The sequence below is a fragment of the Hemitrygon akajei genome, chromosome 5, assembly GCF_048418815.1.
Source record: "Hemitrygon akajei chromosome 5, sHemAka1.3, whole genome shotgun sequence".
NCBI lineage: Eukaryota > Metazoa > Chordata > Chondrichthyes > Myliobatiformes > Dasyatidae > Hemitrygon > Hemitrygon akajei.
The window spans coordinates 67,085,919-67,109,420 of NC_133128.1; the positions used below are offsets into that span (position 1 = coordinate 67,085,919).

The 23,502-nt window shown below is 42.1% G+C and overlaps 1 protein-coding gene across 9 annotated transcripts in view; it reads right to left on the bottom strand.

Moving 5' to 3' along the window:
- Window positions 1-23,502, bottom strand: part of dmd (dystrophin) — a 1,932,045-nt gene that overhangs the window by 1,363,625 nt on the left and 544,918 nt on the right. For all 9 annotated transcript variants that reach the window (XM_073045659.1, XM_073045653.1, XM_073045656.1 and 6 more), the window contains exons 3-5: window positions 14,142-14,234; window positions 10,698-10,775; window positions 7,513-7,605 (exon numbers count right to left, since the gene is read on the bottom strand). In XM_073045659.1, coding sequence (XP_072901760.1) covers window positions 7,513-7,605; window positions 10,698-10,775; window positions 14,142-14,234 — 264 coding nt within the window. The remainder of the gene's footprint in view (window positions 1-7,512; window positions 7,606-10,697; window positions 10,776-14,141; window positions 14,235-23,502) is intronic.

Sequence of the window (23,502 nt, forward strand, 5' to 3'; positions counted from 1 at the left end):
TTGCAGAGAGTTGTGGACACAGCTCAACACATCACAGAAATCAGCCTCCCCGCCATAGACGTTTTTACACTGTCTGGGTAAAGCACCCAACATAATGAAAGACTCTACCCACCTTGGACATTCTCTCATTTCCCTAAAAGCATAGATCACCAATCTCAAGGACAGCTTCAGGCCCACGGTTATAAAACTATTGAACAGCTCTCTAGTATGATACAGTGAACTCTAAACCTCACAATCTACCGCATAATGACCTTGCACCTTATTGCCTATCTGCCCTGCAATTTCTTTATAACTGCAGCAGTCTATTCTGCACACTGTTATTGTTTTATCCTGTACTACCTCGATGCAGTGTTGTAATGAAATTATCTGTATGAACGGTATGCAAAAGAAACCTTTCATTGTACCTCAGTGCATTTGACAATATTAAATTAATTTACTGCAGGTAGTGTAGACAGTCAGAATCCTTACCCCAGTGTACACCAGAGAGCATGCTTTTAATATTAAGAGTGGTAAGTTGGTTTGTTTTTTTATACACACAGAGGGTGATAGGTTCCTGGAATAGGTTACCAGGGTAGTAGCGGATGCGCACAGTTTGGTGGCGTTTCGGAGGATTTTAGATAGACGGATGAATATGAAGGGAATGGATTATGAACAGGAGGAAGACATTTAGCATAAATTGGCACTATTATCAGCAGGAAATCGTGGTCAAATGGCCTGTCCAGTACAGAATCTTTCTATGTTCCTATAGATGAGTTAACAGTACAAATAAAACATACAAGTATGATCTAATAACTGTTGGCTGCACGGCAACTGGAGCAAGGGTCACATTAGTGCATGTTCCAAACATACAGGCCTAAAGGGAAAGGAGGTGCAGTAGCCTTGATAATCAAGGAGCCGAGTCATGATCTTAGGGTTATGTTAGATCAGATTGTAATTAATAATTGATGAGGAATCTTTTGTTTAAACATCTCAGAGGGTGTGACACTAGTTGTAGAATACAGCTTCTGGTGCTACGTGGATACGTCTTCAGTGATGAACCCGGGGTCGTAGGATGTTTTGGGTGTTTAATCATCAGACGCCCTCGCCCGGGCGACCCAGCCCGGGTGATCAGCCACTCGACTTGTGTCCAAGTGGCACACTAATCCACGGATCCACCCCTCCGGGAGAACCACAGCCACAGTGAGGCCTTTTCAGCAGCCTCCAGTATGTTCTTGGTGGCTCTTCTGCACTGCTGTCCTTTTACTCCAAGGAGTTTAAGAGTCGGCTGTAATGAATGGCCAGCAAAGCTCCGGCACCCAGCTTCGACTGGCTCACAGTGAGCTCTCCAGCCATCGCACCCACTTCGACTGGCTCACAGTGAGCTCCCCAGCCATCGCACCCACTTCGACTGGCTCACAGCGAGCTCCCCAACCATCGCACCCACTTCGACTGTCTCCCAGTGAGCTCCCCAGCCATCGCACCCACTTCGACTGGCTCACAGCGAGCTCTCCAGCCATCGCACCCACTTCGACTGGCTCACAGCGAGCTCTCCAGCCATCGCACCCACTTTGACTGGCTCACAGCGAGCTCTCCAGCCATTGCACCCAGCTTCGACTGGCTCACAGCGAGCTCTCCAGCCATTGCTCCCAACTTCGACTGGCTCACAGTGAGCTCTCCAGCCATCGCACCCAGCTTCGACTGGCTCACAGCGAGCTCTCCAGCCATCGCACCCACTTCGACTGGCTCACAGCGAGCTCTCCAGCCATCGCACCCACTTCGACTGTCTCACAGCGAGCTCTCCAGCCATCGCACCCAGCTTCGACTGGCTCACAGCGAGCTCTCCAGCCATTGCTCCCAACTTCGACTGGCTCACAGCGAGCTCTCCAGCCATCGCACCCACTTCGACTGGCTCACAGTGAGCTCTCCAGCCATCGCACCCACTTCGACTGGCTCACAGCGAGCTCTCCAGCCATTGCACCCACTTCGACTGGCTCACAGCGAGCTCTCCAGCCATCGCACCCACTTCGACAGGCTCACAGCAAGCTCTCCAGCCATCGCACCCACTTCGACTGGCTCACAGTGAGCTCTCCAGCCATCGCACCCACTTCGACAGGCTCACAGCGAGCTCTCCAGCCATCGCACCCACTTCGACTGGCTCACAGCGAGCTCCCCAGCCATCGCACCCACTTCGACTGGCTCACAGCGAGCTCTCCAGCCATCGTACCCACTTCGACTGGCTCACAGCAAGCTCTCCAGCCATTGCTCCCAACTTCGACTGGCTCACAGTGAGCTCTCCAGCCATCGCACCCACTTCGACTGGCTCACAGTGAGCTCTCCAGCCATCGCACCCACTTCGACTGGCTCACAGTGAGCTCTCCAGCCATCGCACCCACTTCGACTGGCTCACAGTGAGCTCTCCAGCCATCGCACCAGCATTCTGCAACAAGATCTGTGTATTTAGCCCTCTTGCGCTCATTGGCCTCTTCAAACCGATCTTCCCAGGGGACAGTTAAGTTCAAACAGGACCACTTGCTTTGTAGACCATGTCTGGGCGGAGCAGAATCACTGCGATGATCTCTGGGAACTGGAGCTGCCTCCCTAGGTTGGCTCGGAGCTGCCAGTCTCGTGCAGTGGCAAGAAGCCCTCCCAAGGAGCTAGGCTGATGTCGAGCCTTCTCCTCCGCTCTAATAAAGGTGATGGTCTGTTTGGGAGCGTGCTGATTTTTGCTGTCTTAAATCGCTGTTCTGATTGCGTCCGCCATAGACTTTGGGACTTGGGTCATGGTCTCTTCCCCCAATGCCTTCCGGCAGCAACTGAGGATATGCTCCAAAGTGCCCCTCTTCTGGCACAGTTGGCACGTTGGAGTGTTTACCATGCCCCAGAGTACGATAGAATTCTGACTGCAGCTTGAGGCAGAACACCACAGGATCATAACTACTACCTTAAATTTAAATGGGCCAATTATAATGGTATGAAGGTACAGCTGTGGGAAATAAACTGAGGGAAGTCAGATGATGAACAGCCGCAGATATTTTAACAGATGGTTTGTCATACTCAGGAGGAATTTATCCCAATTAGCTTCATAGAATTATGCAGCATGTAGACAAGACCTTTGGACGAACTGAGCCATGCCAACCAAGTTGCCTATCTGATTTGTCTGTGTTTGGCTCACATCCCTCTGAAGATTTCCGGTCTATGTACATGTCTTTTAAAAAGAGGTATTCAATGCAAAAGAGGAGGTAACAAAGGAGGTCAAATATCAAGTTAAATTGCAAAGTAAGGCATCAAAGCAACAAGATCTGGAAAGATTTTAGCATCAGTAGCAAAAAAATCTAAATCTTTTCAGAAAGGACAGAATAATTTTGAGAAGACAAACAATATGTAAATAGGAAAGTGATAGCTGAGAGAAGCATAGGATCTCTTGAGAACAAGATTGCTGAATTAATAATGGAAAACAAAGAAATGGCCGTGATGTTAAATCTGTTTTTTTGCATCAGTTTTCAGCATGGAGGACACTGAAAATATCCCCCAAGATAACAAATGGGCTAATGAACTAACAGATGGGAATTTGTAAAAATGAAATCACAATCACAAGGGAAAAAGTATTCTATAAACTCAAGGGGAAAAAGGCAGATAGATCATTGTGACCCAATGGCTTGCACCCATTGAAGTGATAGTAGACAAATTGACTGAACATTTTTAGAACTTGGTAAATTCAGGCAGGGTACAAGAAGGGTGGAAAACAACTAGCATTATTCCTTGATTCAATATAAAGCAGGGAACTATGGTCTGGTTCATTTGTGTTGCTGGCAAGAAGCTACCAACAATAATCAAAGAGAAACTAACTAATCATTTAAGAAAGCTCAATATGAACAAACCTGGTCTACATGGTTTTATGAAAGGTAAACCTATGTTTGACAAATTTGCTGAAATTCCCTCAAGATATGACAAGGAGATTTGATAAGAGGGGAAACTGTTGATATTGTTTGTCTAAATTTCCAAAAGACATTTAACAAAACACCAATCAGAGACTGGTGCACATGTTAAAAACCCAAGATACCAAAAGAATCGAGTTAGCATGGATTTAAAAACTGACCATCACACAGAAAACAGAATTAGTATAAGCAGGTCCTTTTCAGACCAAAGGGCTGTAACTAGTGGAGTACTCTTGGAAGCAGTCATGCCTCTCAACTGCTACTATAAACATTGATGACCTGGGGCAGGGAACAAAATGCAGGTTTCCAAGTTTGCCAATGATATAAGAATAGATAGAAGGACATGCTGTGATGAAGATATTGTGGATAAAGATAGATTGAGCAACTGGACAAAATTCTAGCAAGATTCTAGACAAGTATGAGGTCACATACTGCAGTAAAAGGAATCTAAAGCTAGATTATGTAAATGGATAGAGGCTACAAATGAGTGACATTCAGAGAAATCTAGAGGATCTAATGCATAAATAACTATAAGTTTGCAGGGAGATTAGGATGGCAGGCATCAATTAAACAATCAGTTGGCATTTCAGCCTTTATTGCAAAGGTAAACACAATAGATTCGGCAGATGCTAGAAAACCAGTAAAACACACACAAAATGCTGGAAGAACTCAGCAGGCTACATCTATGGAAATGAATAAATGGTCGGCGCTTCAGGCTGAGAACCTTCTTCAGGACTGGAAACTGAGAGAGAAGTTGCAAGAATAAAAAGTTGGGGGAAAGAAGAAAGAGGACTAGCTAGAAAATAAAAGGAGAACCCAGGTGGGTGAGAAAGGTAAAGGGTTGGACAGGGAGGAATCTGGTAGGAGACAAGAGTGGACCATGGGAGAAAGGGAAGAGGGGCACCAGGGGGAAGATAACAGGCAGGTAAGGAGAAGAGGTCAGAGTGGGGAAGAAAAGAGAGAAGGGAGAAGGAAAAAAAATTACTGGAAGGAAAAACGATATTCATGCCATCAGGTTGGAGGCTACCAAGATGGAATAGGAGGTGTTGCTCCTTCACCCTGAGAATGGCCTCATCATGAAATTTTGCAAAGGTGATGAAATTTAAGCATTGTGAGATATTGCTCCAGTCACACAGAGCACTGGTGAGGCTACACCTGAAACACTGCACAAAGTTTTGGTTCCATTATCTAAAAGCAGCTTCAGAGGACTTCTAAAAGAGCATCTCCAGGCAAATCCCTGAGATCAGTTTGCCCTATCAGAAGCAGTTTAGCAATTTGGATCTGTATTTCTTGGAGTCGAGAAGGATGAGGGATGACCTCATTCAAATAGATAAAATCCAAAATGAGCTCAACAGTGTAGATGTTGAGATGTTGCCGTCAATGCAACAATCACAAAACAGCCCAACGAATTAAAATGAAGTGTGCAGAAATGTCTTCTCTCAGAGGATAGTGCGTCTCTGGAAATTCCTGCCCCAGAAGGTGATGAAAGCCAGATCATTAGACGTATGGCAGGTGGAGAAAGAAAAAATATTTGCAAGGTCAATGAATTATGAGGAACTGGTAGAGGAGAGTTGAGGTCAGCATACATAGATCAGGAGTGATGATAATGAATGGCAGAACAGGTGAGAGGAGTGAAATGACCTCGTCCTGCTCCTTTCTGACTGTGTTATACACATGAGGAACAGGTTATTTGCCCCACAATGTCTGCACCAACCATGATGCCAATGACTGATGCCAGATCTACAACAGGGGATTGTTTCTGGTGGGTGAGTGGGAAATACTCAAGCATCAGGACAGTGATATTTGTATTGAAAATGATAGGAACAGGTTTTATTGTACTCAGTAATAAGAGTGACTGATTTTTATTATCTTCCCCAATCAAGAATTTCTAATCAATCTTGGAAAAATACTGCCAAAAGTTATAACCAGTAGGAAATTATAATCAGCACTTGTTCCTGTTCCCAGTGACAATTCCAACCAAAATAAACTCCTGCACAGCTTAGCAGACTGGATGAGCTCATCCATATATTTCCCAGGTACTGCACTTGCCCCTCAACAAGTCAGCCTATCAATATATGAAGTTCAACCATATTGATAAATTGTGCCATGTAACATGAAAGCTGCTGCTAAGTATCCCAGATATATGATGAGCATTATATCCATTAAACCATAACAAATGGATAAAAATAAAGTAGGGGCACGCGATCATGTCATTTGGAACAATGGTGGATCTAATGTAAAAGCACTATCCTTGACAAAATTAAGTTTCCATGCAGTCAAATAACCCTCCCTCCCTGCAAACTACAACAGAAGACACAATTCCATTCCATATAATAGCTCACCTTAAAGCCACTCCAAAGGCCTCTTTAGCTGTTAAAAGGACATTATTGTTTAAAAACAAAATTAGCAGGCTATGAAACAGAAAGGGCTCTTTTGCAATTCATCCCACAGGAGTGATGGTACACTTTAGTACACCGCAACATTTCTTTCAACCATACAACGCTCACCGCTCCAACTTATTCAAAGAATCTGGTCACTATCTCACAAGGCCAGTATTTCATGTCTAATTATATATTTGCCTTTCTAAAGGTGGTGCTTTTAGTGGATATTATATCCCAAGGTAATTTTCCATTTAAAAGGACAGCTGTACAAGAATATTACTTTGAAGTGTGGCTGGTTCTGGATTAAATCTTCAGACATAGTGGGAGTAATATAGCTTGTACTATATCTTATGTATGAACCATTTTGTGATATTGCATGAAGTGGCCTTCATTGAACATTGATCACAGCAATCTCAGGATGAGACTGCTGTGGTTCATCCATTACTGGTTGAAATGCTTCCACCTTATCGTCTTTTACATGCACTGAGTTCCTTAACCATGTGGATGGCCATTTTCATGAAGCATCCTCACCATGTTAGAAGCTTAAGTGCTTACTATTCACAAAAAGATGGAACAATTTTGATTGCTAATTGTGGAATTACTACTGTCAGGGCAGGATTTAGTCTCTCCAAAGACACAATGATAGTTACTTCAACCAATGCTGTCCTGACTGCCTGAGAAATAGCAGAGGTCACAAAGCTTTTTCCCTCAACTTGGTTTTCTTACTGCCTGTCACACACCCAACCAGAGAGCAACATCCCCCAGACCAGGACGGTCAGTGGCAATGCTCCTAGGCAGTCAAGTCTCCCATCCAGGGAGTATTTGGTGTCATTGCTGCATACAGTGCTTTTAAATCTTGTTCCAGGAGTCACAACAATGCAAGAGGTGGTGGCTGTCAGAAACAAGGTACTAATCTTGAGCAGCTTCAGGGAAACTGTAAAAATTCATCTTAATGCTTGTGCAAAGGGAGATAAACTGCGGAGTTTTAATTTGACCACTGCTGTAGAATATTACATTACCAAATATAAACCAGTCTGGTATAATAATATTACATTGTTTAACTGCAATAAGCAATGACTTTGTGCTGCAGCCGGAGAAATTGGTAATTACTGTTACATGACATTCACAACTCTCTATTCTGGTGATTTATCACTAACTATCCACATGAAAGGCATACTAACCCTACAAAATTAAGTGAGTCAATGAACAGTATTTACCTGCCAGTGGAGGATGATGCTCCAGATCAAACCCAGGGTAAGTTTATGATTTCCATCCACTATATCACTTCCTCCGATATTTACCAAATCCACCTAAAGTGAACAAAGTTGAAATGTTACTAACAATAATTTCTTGACAACATCCTTATAAAGAGACTAGTCAAGAGTTCTGTTAGTGCAATCTGACCAGACCTTCAAAAAGAAAAGAGCCAAATTCTGATTCAGCAGCAAAATATGAGATCTACTTTATGCTAACAGGCATTTGCAACAGTACAATCGTTGCAGTGAACAAAATGCTGAATATTATAATGAGAAGCATTTTATTGCTTTGTTTCTGTGACTCCATAATTGCTTTGAGTAAGAGAGAGATGCCATAAAACCCAAAAAAAGAGCAGAAATACTTTCTAAGATTATAATGCCTTGGGAAAATAAAAGTTGGCAGTTAATGCATTGAGAACATAATAATAGGACAGTACACCATGAAACTGTGAGGCATAAAGTGTGGTTTGGTCTCCTGGTATAAAATTAGGCAAGGAGATGGGTTAACGGGAGACAAAGGGAGAAGGGAAAGGAGCTATCATGGCTCACTTTCAGATTGTTGCTATGGTCATCTGCAAGGTGGAGATCTGGCCACTGCTCCAACCTCTTGAACAGCATTTACACAAGGACTGGACCACATTTCAGAAAAAAATGTCACCAGAGGAGCAACGAGAACACCCGCACCATAACTCTTATTCCTGCAAGCACAATCCAGCAGAACTCCACCTCCACTCTGTGCAAGCACTTCCTTCTCTCCTTCCTACGACTGTTCATGCATCAGCAGGAATATTGCTGCACTAGTTTTCAGTTTTACGATGCACACTGTATCTCCATCCGGGCTACACCTGCTTCTTCTTCATCTCCACAACAGCAAGAAGGTTTAAACTGGACGTCATTATCAAAGGAATTAGCCAACTGCTTCCATTTTTTCTTGCAGAGAAAATTAGCACACTTCCTTCACGCGATGGGATGAGATTAATTAATTAACAGTGGAGGTGGCAGCCAGACTGCTGCTTATACAGCACAGGTTTATGTATGTCTTCACAACCCCTATCATTTGATCCAGCATTTCCAAACACATATCATTCAAGATGTGGCCAGGTAGAGCAGAGCTGAAGATCTTGACAATAATTCTGATACAGACAAGATGCAGCACCAGGTGAGTACCCTTCACAGACTGTCTCTTGTGGGAAAGGTGGGCTGGGGGGGGGGGGCACAGACAGTACCAGAAGCACATGGAGATAGCAGGAAATGCTGAAGGTAGAACTCACTGATAGGCTGTCACATACTCCTGGAGATAAAGCAAGCTTCACCTGCTGGAATTGGAGCACAAACCAAACTGGCAGGGGAATTCAACAGATCAAGCAGGATCTACTAAAGGCATGGAGATAGCCCACATTTAAGATCATAACCCTGAATCCTTCTTCCAATGGGTACAAGATATAAATATTTGAGAGTATGTACCACCAGACTTGACGACGGCTTCTACATCACTGTTACAGACTCTTAGACAGATCTCTCATATGCAAAGTAGATAAACATTTGAGCTCCCAGTCTACACTGTCACGGCATTTGCACTCAATTTGTCAATCTGCACTGCAACTTCTCTGAAACTGCAGCACTATATTCTGCATTTTATTTTCCAGTTTACTACCTCAATGTGTATGCCATGAACTGTCCAGACAGCATGCAAACAACATTCTTATCTATATCTCGGTTCATGTGACATCAGGACCTGTTTATATTTTTAATTTGAGCCTGCTCTTGCTGGCACTGCTCTACTTAATCCATCTCATACACAGAACTCAGAAATTATGCTCTTGCCAATCAGTTAGAAGGTTGTTGATTCAAACCCTGCTTAAAATGAAAAGCACCGGTCAACAATCCCAAGTAATGTACTGAGAAGTGGGCACTGCTGTCTTTCAGGTGAGATATTCAAATTAATGCTATATCTCCTCCATGCCTGACACAAAATGCCATGTTACTGACTTTAAAGTGCCAGTGAGTCATGCAGGATCCCTTTGCCATTGATATCTCTCAATCAACGCCAAATTATCTGACCAGCATCACAATGATGTCTGTGGAGACTTGCAGTGCAGAACAGACAGTCACATTTCTTACATTACAATACTGAGCACACATTAGTGGGCAAGAAAGCAAGGATATCCTGAGACTAAGACCATTCTGTAGATCTACGGCTGAGTGGCAATTGCTGTTCATTGTTCACAGATGGCAAGCAACATCTGGCAGGTGAGTTATGAAACCAAGTCAGCGTAGTGTCACCCAGCCCCAGCTTTTACACATTCTTGCATCCAGTGGAAATTGTGTGGAGCTGAGCTCCAGGGCCAGTGCAAACTGCACAACCACTTTCAACGCCCAACCCTCAAACTTAATGTAAACAGATCTGTCAAGGAGAGTAAAATTACCTCCATAGCTTTAGCCCTCCCACGTGACATGATCCCAATTCTTGCCATGTCATGGTGGGCTGGGAACACATTTTCTGCAAGAGCTGCTGTCTCACAGCTTCAGTGAGACCCAACCTCTCATGTTGGCTGTGGGAGTTCCCACGTGGCTTCGCTCCAAGTGCTCAAGTTTTCCCCCGCAGCGCACAGACAGGCAGTTTTGTTAGTTATTTGACTACAAGGATGCCTCTAGTGTACAACTGAGTTGCTGAATCTGTGAGAGTTGATGGGAATGCGGACAGAATAGAAAGGGATCAGAGTAAATGGTTGCTTGATGGATATTGTAGTTCTGCTCTGCCAAAGGATCTGTTTCCATTCTCTGCTGACTCTCCCCACTCTTCCCTTTATAACTAAGGGGACAATCAAACTGACACAAAGTCATACCCAAGGCAAGCTGGAAAACAGCTCTGGGACCAGATTTCTCAGCCACAGTCAAAAAAGAGATTAGGGGTGAGAAAATGTACTGCAAAATACTGCAAGTTTATCCTAATAAAAACAGGAAACATATTGCCATTATTCTTTCAACATAAACCAGAAATCAGTACAGTGATCCATATTAACTAAACTTGACCTTTCAACTGGAATCCTTGTCTGCAATGCTTTCCTGCAGCTTTAAATCCCTGTGCTTTTCAACCCGATTATCAGACGGTCTGGCTGTTCACACAGAATCACACAATCACTTACATTGTTCTTCTGCAAAATCTGTAATGCTCGGTTGACATTGTTCAGAGCATGAACCCTTGTAGATCCCTTTTCTTTTGCCTAGAATAATAAATTAGGCAAGGATGAATAATGTACTTTCATTTTTAAAAAATAGATTTGTATCCATCACCAAGCTATGGTTTAGTGCTATCCTCAACTCCTCACCTTAATCTGCTGTAGCCAAGGAAATAAAAGGCATTCTGGCAACAAGATTCAGGGAATTGATCGACATAAGCCTGTAAGCACAAGTGACTTGAGAACAACCTGAGTGATTTAAACGGCCTTCAGCACCAAGTGCTGCAAGTTAAGGACAAAGCAAGTGTGACGCCTCCAAGATTTCACAATAACTTATGAATTCTTGTCACTCATGATTTGACGTGAAGGCTAGACGCCTGCAATCACCACAGCAATTTACACTGCTCCTATAAAGATTTCCAACCAAGTTATGCCAAATGATTTCGAGAATCTCTGTAGAGGCTTTACCCCAGAATAAATAACAAATAGTTTTAAAAAAAAGCTATGTCATTTTCAATGTCTAAATAAACAAAAAAATTTCATAGTTTTATTTTTGGCCATCATATTATCTTCGTCACGCAGCCTTTATTTATGGGATGTGCTGGTCAGTGCAAGGTCAGTGTTTAGAGCCCTCGGCAAGTGGTGGTCAACCACTTCCTTGAATAGCTGTTTTTCTGGTGAAGATACCCAAATAGGACTGTATTTCATATGCAAACCTGCAGTGTTCCGAAAATATTTATCTCCCCAAAAAATTAGTGAGTGTCATAACAACAGTTCAGCATCTACTAAGCTGAGGTCAGAGGTTCCTGCTCAAGATCAGTAAATACATTTCACTTCAGCAGTGCAATGACTAGGACTGAGCATGGCTCTCACTCAAATACCATGCAAAACTGTGCAGGAAAATTGTAGTGAGAGATGCAAGACGAAGGGGACTAAAACTGCAATCCCACCTTGCACTACTTACCCTCATCTTGGCATGAACTGAAATAAAAGCCACAATGATTGCAGTCATTTTGACAAAGCTAAGATGCATGTAAACACTGCAGGCTTTTCCTAGTGTGATGCATGATATTTATTACATAAAGATGGAAATCCATCTTTAAAACAAAATTTACATTTTGATTCTAAGTTGTTTACCAAGTCATTTATCACTGAATTGACAATGGTTTTATTCTGATACTGGGTAAACTTGGCTGACATAATTTGTAAGCAGACTTCTTGCTAAGAAATGAGAACAAATCACTCTGGAAAGACTAAATATTTGCAGACCATATTGATTAATAAGAACATGCATGAGCTCCCTAACCCTCACATTTAAATGGGTCACAGCATTCTATTGAAAAAGTGGACAAGACAGCAAAATGCGATAAATATTTTAACACTAACATTTACCAAATCTGCATTAAAATTCCTAACACATTTATTATCCATTTTCTCTTCATCACTTCTTCCTTCATGATCAGTCCAACTAAAGCTGATAAGTATGGCTTGACACAGTCATGTTTATTAGTGATGCCTGAAGGGAAACAGACATGCAGGAATTGGCACTCCATTTACTGCATTCTCACAATCTGTCAACGTAATTAATTTCAAAAATCTTGGGAGTTTTAAACCACACATAATGCATAGCGTCATTGTGCTGGTATCGTGCACATCGAATGACAGTTAAGCCTTTCTTCCCAAAGAATTAAAACTTTTAAAAAAAGTGTTCAAGTGTTTATGGGACCAATTAGGAGCTTTTTGAAGCAACACACACTAACTGCTGGAGGAATTCAGCAGGCCAGGCAGAACCTATGGAAAAAAATACAGTCAATATTTTTGGCCGAGACCTTTCAGCAGGACTGGAGAACAAAAGATGAGGAGTAGATTTAAAAGGTGGGGAGGAGGGGAGAGAGAAACACAAGGTGATAGGTGAAACCAGGAGGGGGAGGGATGAAGTAAAAAGCTGGGAAATTGATTGGTGTCATCTCTAACGAGATCCCTCCACCAAACACATCTTTCCCTCCACCCCCCCCAACTGTCTGCTTTCCGCAGGCATTGCTCCCTACGTGACTCCCTTGTCCATTTGTCCCTCCCCATTGATCTCCCTCCTGGCACTTATCCTTACAAGTGGAACAAATGCTACATCTGCTCCTAAACCTCCTCCCTCACTACCATTCAGGGCCCCTAATAGTCCTTCCAGGTGAGGCAACACTTCACCTGTGAATCTGCTGGGGTCATAAACTGTGACCAGTGTGGCCTCCTGTATATGAGTGAGACTCGATGTAGATTGGGAGACCGTTTCGCCGAGCACCTACACTATCTGCCAGAAGTGGGAGCACCCAGTGGTCGTCCAGTTTAATTCCACTTCCCATTCTCATTCTGATATGTCAATCAATGGCCTCCTCTACTGTCGTGATGAGGCCACACTCAGGTTGGAGGAACAACACGTCTGGGTAGCCTCCAACCTGATGGCATGAAGGTTGATTTCTTAAACTTCCAGTAGTGGCCCATGGCCCCTCCACCCCCTCCTTCACCAGACCCCATCTCCTTTTGCTTCTCTCACTTTACCTCCTTGCCTGCTCATCGCCTCCCTCTCGTGCTCCTCCCTCCTTTTCTTTCTTCCAATGTTTTCTATCTCCACCCATCAGGCTCCCCCTTCTCCAGCTCTGCATCTCTTTCACCAATCAACTTCCCAGCTACTTACTTCATCCCTCCCCCTCCCGATTTCACCTATCACCTTGTGATTCTCTCTCCCCTCCCCACACCTTTTAAATCTACTTCTCTTCTTTTTTTTCACCAGTCCTGCTAAAGGATCTTGGCCTGAAACATCAACTGTACTTTTTTCCATAGATGCTGCCTGGCCTGTTGAGTTCCTCTGGCATTTTATGTCTGTTGTTTGGATTTCCAACATCTACATATTCTCTCTTGTTTGTGAGGAGCTCTTTGAAGATTATTTTCATTGAAAAATTATATTGCCTTTATGCAAAAGTTAAACAGTGAAAGATGTTCTTCACTATTTGTAGCATACAGGATATACAGAAGCCTGTAACACAAACTGGTTTATTGAACATACTATCAAATATTTCCAGATTTTAAAAAAAACCCTAGGCTCAAATTCAAAATAACATACTCATTCAGTGAAATTAAATTTACTACAACTGGTGGGACTGTACTAAGTACTTGAATGGTGATACTATTACAAAGGGCATTTGTCAACCAGTTGAAAAATCAGGAGGGACGAACATACATCTAAAGTCAAAGTCAAGCTGACTAACAATGTGAAACTTGTAACAGCATCACAGACACATAGTATCAGATACACAAAATTCACAAGAAAAACGTAAGTTGAACATGAAATATCTATCAGAAAAGCACTATAGCAGCCAGTGCTGAGAAAGAGAGAATTCAGACCTTGGGTTGCCAACTTACTAGATCATGGCCAACAAGACCCTCCAAAAGTTCCAGAAGTCGCCTTCCATCACGCAAGTCAGTGAATAGGTCTTCAATCAAAGGTTTCCCAGCCTGGATAAAGTACAGCATACCATTGAAATTTAAATTGAAATGACAAAAAAATTAACACAATTTAAATGAAATATATATTCCTACTTAATATTTAACATTCAAGTGTGAGCTTGTGCTCAATGCATGTCCATTCACCTGTTGGGGATCTCATTCTTACCCCTAAAGGAAGTGGCATTTGACAGTGCACTAAATTTCACGCAGAGCTCTTAATATAAATGATTATAAACAAAACTAAAGAACCAATAAAGATCAAATAATAAATTAATAGTTCCCTCAATGTACATGAATATTCTGTGACATTTTCTACTGTGATAGGAAGCAACCAAGGTGTCTTTAAAAAAAGTGCATCTGATATTGCACACTCAATACAATGATATTTCCAACATTCCTTCACCATGGCAAAATATATACATTGATAAACCTGAAGTATATGACCACCCCAGATTACGAACCCCCGATTTATGCACAGTGCAGATGTACGAACAGAAGATTGAGAGATTGATTGGATAGATTTGCCAGTGCTGCAAATATATATGCTGCCATTTGAGAACTTGATTCAAGGACAGATTTCTGTTTTGTAAACTGTTCAGGTTACAAATAGTTTATAGGAATGGAAACCTGCCATAACCTGGAGACAAGGTACAGTAGTTTGGACTACATTTGTTTGTTTGTTTATTGTCTTGTTCAGCCGTATCTATGTATGTTTGAATGATAATTAAACTTGACTTGATTTGATTTGTTCCTAAAATAATGCTACTGAAGGTGCCACTGGATTATTGATCCACCCACACTACAGAATAAAAACAACAACCAGAGGATTACAAGGATTTTTAAAATGACCTGGTGCTTGCTGGGAGGGGATTTGCTTTGCTGCTGTGTTGTTCATCTGAACATAGTGGCCATTGCAAAATATGTGGTAACACTTGTGGCCTGCTTCCAGCATATCCTTTGGTTGTGTTTGTTGTTGATGCACACACATTTCACTGTATGTTTCAATGTACATGTGATAAATAAATGAACCAGAGTTGGAGTTAAAGGTTGACAAAAGAAAGTAATTAATATGAGTAAATAACAGTATGAAAACATACTTTAGGAACTTCAAAAAAAAACAGAAAACATGGTTGGCAGGGCAAGAGATAGAAGGAACTCTGATGTAGACTAAGGAAGTGACTAAGGTATATGAGAAGTTTCACAAAAAGTATTCCAGACACAACAGAAAACAAATGGGTTCATACAATGGATACTCAAAGTAATTGTCAATTAAGGAAATGACCTAATAAACTGAAGGAACAAAACAAAAACAGCAAAACCTCTGACCCACTGCACAACATCCTCAGAGTCAATGAGGCTTCTACAAGGAAACAGCTGTGAATAACCAAAATTTCCTAGATTCTTGAGTAGTCCAAGGATCTGGAAAGCACCAAACATAACATTCAAGAAAGGAGGCAAAGTTCAACATAAATTTATTATCAAAGAACATATATGTCACCATATCCAACCCTGAGATTCATTTTCTTGTGGCCACTCACAGTAAGTACAAGAAACACAACAGAATCAATGAAAGACCATTCCCAACGGGATAAACAATAAAAGAAAACAACCTGTGCAAATACAAAAAGAAAATAAAGTAAAAATAATAATAAATAAACAAACAATAACACAAGATGAAAAGTCCTTGAAAGTGAATACATAGGTAATGGGAACAGTTCAGTGATGGAACGAGTGAACTTGAGTGAAGCTATCCTCTCTGGTTCACGAGCCTGATGGCTGAGGGGTAATAACTGTTTCTGAACCTGGTAGTGTAGGTCTGAGGCTCCTGTACCCTCTTCCTGGATAGTGGCAGTCCCTGATGATGGACGTTGCTTTCCTGTGACAGGGCTCTCAGGGTAGATTCAGATTCAGATTATTGTCATTTAGAAACCACAAATGCAATGCAGTTAAAAAATGAGACAACGTTCCCCCAGAATGATATCACAAAAGCAGATGACAAAACAGACTACACCAGAAAATCCACGTAACGTTTGACAATCCCCAATCCAGAGTCCAGAGATGCCGCTGTGTATTAATATTGCGCTACCATCTAGCGCGTTCCCTGGAAAGGAGCTCCAAATCCACCAGACAAAAACAAGACCAAAAACTAAAGCGACAAGACCTGCACAAAACCACATAATTACAACATATAGTTACAACAGTGCAAACAATAGCATAATTGATAAAAAAAAACAGACTATGGGCACAGTAAAAATAGTACAAGATGTTGAAGGACTGTAAGTTCAAAAGAAATCACCACAGTTTCCACAAGTCCCCAGGGTCCCGACAGACTCGCCATCCCACGCCGGCAGTAGAAGGGAGTACCCCCACTATGGGCTTCCAAGGCGCCACCCGACTCAGCCTCGCAGACACAGCACACAATGGAAGCTCCGTCAAACCCAGCCTCGCAGACGCAGCACACACCGAAAGTGACCTGAATCCGTCGAACCTCCGAGCCGACGACCATCCCCTCCGGCACAGCTTCTCCGAGCACCATCCTCTGCCAAGTGTATTAAGACGCCCCCACCAACGGCCATCAGCAACGCGACCCCGAGGACTGAGGGGCCTGTTCTTCCCAGCAGAGTCCCGGACCTCACAGCAGCAGCAGCAGCAGCAACGAAGAAGGTCTTCCTGGAATTTCCCGATGTTTCTCCGTGCTTCCACGTCCATTTCCCATCGATTATGATTGCGCACGGCACCCCACTTCACATATAACAGATAATCAGTTCCGGAGTGGCCACTGCAAGCTGCGTTGCGCCGCCATCTTGGATCATCAATAATGTGCTCAATGGCATTGCGAGCTTTGCCTGTGATGGACTGGGCCATATCCACTACATTTTGTAGGCTTTTCCTTCAATGCCATTGGTGTTTCCATACCAGGCTCTCATGCATCCAGTCAGTGTACTTTTCACCACAGAAGGGAAAACAGGGAATGAGAGGCTTTAAATTTTATGGTAGAGAAACAGTGGAAATCATCATGAAAAAAATGTTGATTTAATAAATCCAATCACCAAGTTAAATGAGGATGATTTATGGAAGAAAATTAAACAATTGGAGTTCATTTTTTGACATCACCTGTACGTTAGATGGAAGTGGAACCAGTGGATGCCTCACTCATTTGCAGAAGCCATTTAATGTGATGCCACTTCAGAGGCTATTATACTTCAATTCATGAATTTGGATATCAGGTATTTTCATGGATATAGGATTGATGATGTGATATTCAAGGAACATTTTGGTGTCACAAGATCAATCTATGATAATCATCCATTTATAAACCATATTATTGACTTAAATTAATGACATAATCAAGTATCAAGTGTATCAAAGAGAAATTTCATGAAGCAAACTCTGAAAGTCCATGCATGAAAATCAAAAAATAGGTATGGACATGCTAAGTGAATGTGCAGTGAGGTGCCACACAGAGTTAAAAGTGGGCAAATGTGATGTGATACCAGGAAGGGAAATTTTATTTTTGAAATGGAGAGAAACTGCTCGAGAGATTTCGATGCCCACATCAATGAATCAGAAAAAATCTTTGCAGACAGATATAACAAACAATTCAGAATGCAACAGAATAAAGAGGCCAATAACAAATTCAACAAAGTTTCAAAATTATACCTCAAGACAGTGGAAGGGTGACTACTGATTAGTGGGATAAGAAGAATTTCCCATTTGAAAATACTTGACAGGTTGGGCCTGAATTCTCTTTAATTTAGAAATGAACTCACTAAAGCAAACATTTATCAGAAGCTTTTTTTAAACTGGTAGGTGCTGAGGTTGACTTGGTTGGCTGTATTTGGAATTAAGGAATGTTCTCTCAGAGTAACAGGTTGCATAGAAAGGATTGAGGTGAATAGAACTACTTTTACTCAGTGCAATGTCAATCTTTAGAATTCTCTAATTATAGACTGAATATTTGTTTAGAGTATTTGGTAGAGCTGGCTCAAGCGGGCATTCCCCCTTTCAACTTTTGTCCTTATGTTCTCAATTTGTTTTAATATTTAATCACCGAAAAGCAACTTCTCATCCTTCTACAGTAAATCACATCAAGACAGTTGAAGGGAAATAGTATTTCATGTATGGAAAGGATTTGTGAAAAAATATTTATTTTCAAATAGATGAACTAGACTTGATTTAAACAAAGCATTTAACTATAGTATACAAAATATATCAAATTTTTGGCTTTGAATCACAATCACCAATAAGGAATTCCCAGATGAAGTTTACACTTTTTCTCCATTTCACCTGTCCAATCTTATATCTTCACTCCACAATGTCATTTCCATTTTCTGCATTAAGATGATTTATGTGCTATATGATTTCACAGTACAAAATCATTTCATGGAAGACACATAAGCTGAGGGAAGAAATCATTTTATTACAGAGCTGAGTTGGAACCAAGCTCACACAAGGGAATGACACTGCACTAACCAGTGCTTGCTTAATCTCTCCTCTTCACGTTGGAATAATTTTTCTGGATGATTATAACAAAACACCTTTGGATACATGAGGGAAATTGAGACGTTAACATCACAAGTCGCAATGATGCTTCTGTGAGCATAATATTATTAATAGCCGTAGTTACCCAAATGATTACCTTCAGATTCTCAATATGCTTTAATTCAGTTTTTAATTGATTTCTGGCCTTTGATCATTTGGAATCTGTTTTTATTTTACAGCATGTAAAATTTCTCTGCCAAAAGGAGAAAATATTTAAAATTTAAAATGCCTAAATAGTTGATGATTTTACTCATTATCACAGAAGCAGAGCCTACAAGTTTCTGTCTTGCTTTTAGTCAGACTTCCATCAGCAAATAAACACAAAGGAGGAAGGGGATGCAAACCAGAGTTTTCAAGCCTCCAGAGCAATTTAGAAAACTATGAAACAACTTTCATAAAATGGAATTCAAGACAATTTGCCAAATTAGATTCAAAATTGTATTGGCAGTAGATGGTACAGAGTTGCCTTTATGATTAGAAGCCCATGACCAGTATGAACTATAGGAACTGGTGCTGGGATCCTTGCTGCTTGTTATATGCACTCAGTGGCCACTTCATTAGGGACCTCTTGTACCTCATAAAGTGACCATAGTCTTCTGCTGCTGTAGTCCATCAACTCCAAGGTTGGATGTGCTGTGTATTTTACGAAGCTCTTCTGCACACCACTGTTGTAACGCAAGGTTATATGAGTTACTGTGGCATTCCTGCCAGCCTAGCCATTCTCCTCTGTCCTCTCTCATTAGCAAGACATTTTTCACCAAAAGAACTACTGCTCACTGAATGTAAACTCAATAGACTGTTGTGCATGAAAATCCCAGGTGTTGAGATTGTTATGTACCCCGTAACTGGGTCACTTACCAGCAAAGATAGAGAGGTCCGTTGAAGTCTGATGGTACTATTTTTAACAGTATTTATTGATAAAAATACACAAAAATAATATCAATGCAAACATACAGATAATATACGTCGTCAATACTAAATCTAAAAGCGCGGGTATAATAATAATCAACAAGAAATAGCTCTATTGTTGTCTAGGGGATAATGTATTGTCCGATGGAAATATAAAAGTCACTCAAGTTCATTCAGGCTGCAGCTTTTGGTTGGAGAGAGAGACGATTTTTTTTAGAACTTGCCCGTTTTCCTTTTTATGATGTCGATCCTTCGAAATGTCGTCGGTGGTGATCTCTTCTTTAGCTAAGCCATCTTCCGTGGTAAGGCCTCAATCCCAGGCAACGGGAAAGGACACACATGGGCCTTCCACCGGCTGTCGCTATTATATGCTGTCACGGGATTTCTCACGTTTCTCCTGGTGCGTCTAAAGGGGTTGTTCCCCAGACCTTCTCTTATCCTTACTCACGGGGTCTCAGATGTCAATCAGGTTGGGAGGATGCCATCCCCCCAACCAGCCCACGTTGCTCATTCCTTGAGGGCTTCGATGAATAGCACAGTGCTCAATACACAATTCCGTCTACAAGAGACAATGGCCGCTTCCCGTGGCTTTGTATCGCTGAGGGGCCAGGACATTCCAAACCCCTTGTGGATTCTGTGTGTCTCTCTCTCATTTCTTGGGTCTCCTGACTTGAATTAATAGCGATCTTGTGATTCTCAAAAAGGAGGGGGCTACTTTGTACCCTTCGGCCCTTCAGAGTTGGGGCACAGGCGTAACAAGATAAACCTCCTAAAGAGACCACTGAGTGTATTTTAATAAGATGTTAGTGTGGGAGAGAAGGGATGACCACAGCTCTGCAGACTTTCAGCTTTGTGGAGATGCGGACGTTGTATTGATTGAGCACTCTGGTACACAGCCTCCCCAGAGCCTGACTGGCCTTGCTGATGCTGGAGTCAATATCTTTGTCCAAAGACCCATCACTCGAGATGATGATTCCCAAGTATTTGAAGCTGTTTACATTTGTCAGCTGGGTGTCAACAACAGTGATTTTTGGTTCTATGGGGTTGGTGCTTGGCACAGGCTGGTGAAGTACTTCAGTCTTATTCAGGCTGATAGTAAGGCCAAAGGGCGTATCAGCGTCTGAGAATTTGTTCAGCATCAACTGTAGATCACTGTCTTTGTGCACCAGGAGTGCGTGGTCATCAGCAAAGAGGGCTTCTTGAATGGAGGCACTTCATCCTTGCATTCAAGCAGTGACGGACGAAGCTAAAAGTCTACAGAGCTGTGGTCATCCCTTCTCTCCGATATCGATGTGCGACCTGGACTCTGTACCGACCACACATCAAACAACTGGCAAAATTTCACATCCTTGTGAAATTCCATCCTTGGCATTCGTTGGCAAGACCGTGTCTCCAACCTGGAGGTCTTGGATCGTGCAGAGTCCACCAGCACCTGATCATCAGAGCCCAGATGTGCTGGGTGGGACCAGTCATCAGAATGGACGACTACCGTATGCCCCGCCAGCTATTCTGTGGTGAACTGGAGACTGGAAAGAGACCTCAAGGTCATCTACGCAAGCACTACAAAGACGCTGAGAAAGAAACCCTACACTACTGTGCCATCCAGCCAAGGGAACTAGAAGCTGCGGCTGCTGACAGAACCCACTGGCGAGCCCTGTGCTATGAAGCCTACACCAGTTTTTAAGACAGGCATTGACAAAAACTGATGGAAAAACGTGAGTGGCATCACAAAACAGCAGCCACAATTATTACAACAACGGACTTCCAGTGCCCCCATTGTGCTAGAGACTGGGACTGCAGAGCCACCTCCGTGTCCACAGATAAACTGCACAACAATGTGTCTTCTTCAAATCCGAAGGACTACCACACAGTGTGGGAGATATATGGCATAATACAAAATATGCACTGAGCAGCAGGGAAGGTAGCCTTCAGCCACAACATGATACTTACAGGAGGATGGTTGAAATTTGGAATGCAGTACCTGAAGATATGGTAGAGGCAGGTACTCTCACAGTATTTGAGCAGCAACTATTCTAAGGTTTCAAAGGTACATTTAATGTCAGAGAAATGTATACAATATACATCCTGAAATTCTTGTTCTTCACAACCATCCATGAAAACAGAGGAGTGCCCCAAAGAATGAATGACAGTTAAACGTTAGAACCCCAAAGTGCCTCCCAGCTCCCCCCCCCATGCATAAGCAGCAGGAAAGCAATGGTACCCCCCTCCCCCACCAGCAAAGAAAAGCATCCACACCCCCACCGAGCACTCAAGCGTGCAGCAAAGCATCAATAAAAACACAGACTTGTGGTAACCCAAAGACTACTTGTTCACCCGGTAATTCGACGATCACAGGCGTTCTCTCTCCCTAATAAGGGAAAAAGAAGTGTCTCCATCAACAAGAGGGGAGACATAATAAACAACTCACTGATTTATGATGTTAAAAGTTCATTACATTGCTCTTTCCCAGCTCTGTGCCCAAAGAACCGGGGTCTCTGGACACACAACCAACTTGCTGCTTTCAATCTTCTGTATCCCATGACCTACCAAATTGAGCACCTGAATTCCAACACATACAAAGATATGGATCAAGTGCAGGTAAGGGGGATTGATACTGAACACTTTGCATTTCCATGGTTTAGCAAAGGGCCTGTTTCTTTTCTGTATGGCGTTATGACTGTTTGATTCAGGTTATATAAGATATTCAAAGTTCTCACTGTGAAAATGTACACATTTAATTTCTAACCACTGGGCACACATACATTCACTGTATCAATTACCAAAATAATTCCTTTTTCTAAAATGTGCAAATCTAAATCCTGGACCAGCAGCTAAACTATCTGTCTCTTAATTTACTATCTGTCTCTTAATTTACAACACCATTGGGTTCTTACTGCAATTTAAACACTTCTTCAAATGCAACTACGCATCTTGTGTGCTGCAGATCTTTTCTAAGGGGATCAGAATCAAACGAAGCCACTGATAATTTTTTTGTTTGCAAAACCTAGAAATGCAACTTAAGTGACAATCTTTTGGTAAGCCAGTTTCTTTGGAAGTCCACACCATATGCATGCATGGTTTCCAGTGAATATAACCATATAACAGGAGACTATAGGAGACTATTTCCAAAAAACATTAGGCTTTTTCTGTTAACAGTCTCTGTATGCTCCTGGATGAGTGTAGGGCAACTATGAAAGAAAAGTGGCAATGCATTTCCAAACATTAAGTTTGTGAGGACAGAGTGCTCATTCTTTTTATTCTTGAAGCTCTTCAAGATGGTCAGCCAAAGTTTCTTTCTTTTTGCTCTATATACCAAGTTATTTTGCTGCCATCCTCAGACACAAAGCGTTCCCAGGGTAGATGTTAAGTCGACAAAGTAAATTAAAGGCAACTTAATGATGTATTTATACAAGATAGAAGCATGAAAAGGATAAATCATCCTCTTATGTAGCTTCTCCAGCTGAGTTCCAGGTTCTGCACACTGGATGCAAACCACAACTTGACTTGCAATTTCCCCTCACAGGCAGTTCCCAATTCTGGTTATATTCTTAGGAACTGACACAAAGGGAGACCAAGTATTGGGCGGTGGATCAACTCAAAAATGAGACCACAAGGTATAGGAGCTGAGTAAGGCCATTCAGCCCATCAAGTCTGCTTTGCCACGATATAAAAGGAGAGACTCTGTACACTGCAGGCATGATAGAAGTCTCAGAAATCAGTCTCTCCAATCAGGCAAGGAATATGATACAGTTGGGAATGGCTGTGACACAGGCATAGGAAGGATTATTTCTGGAATCCTGGAAAAATAGTTGGAAATGACAATTTC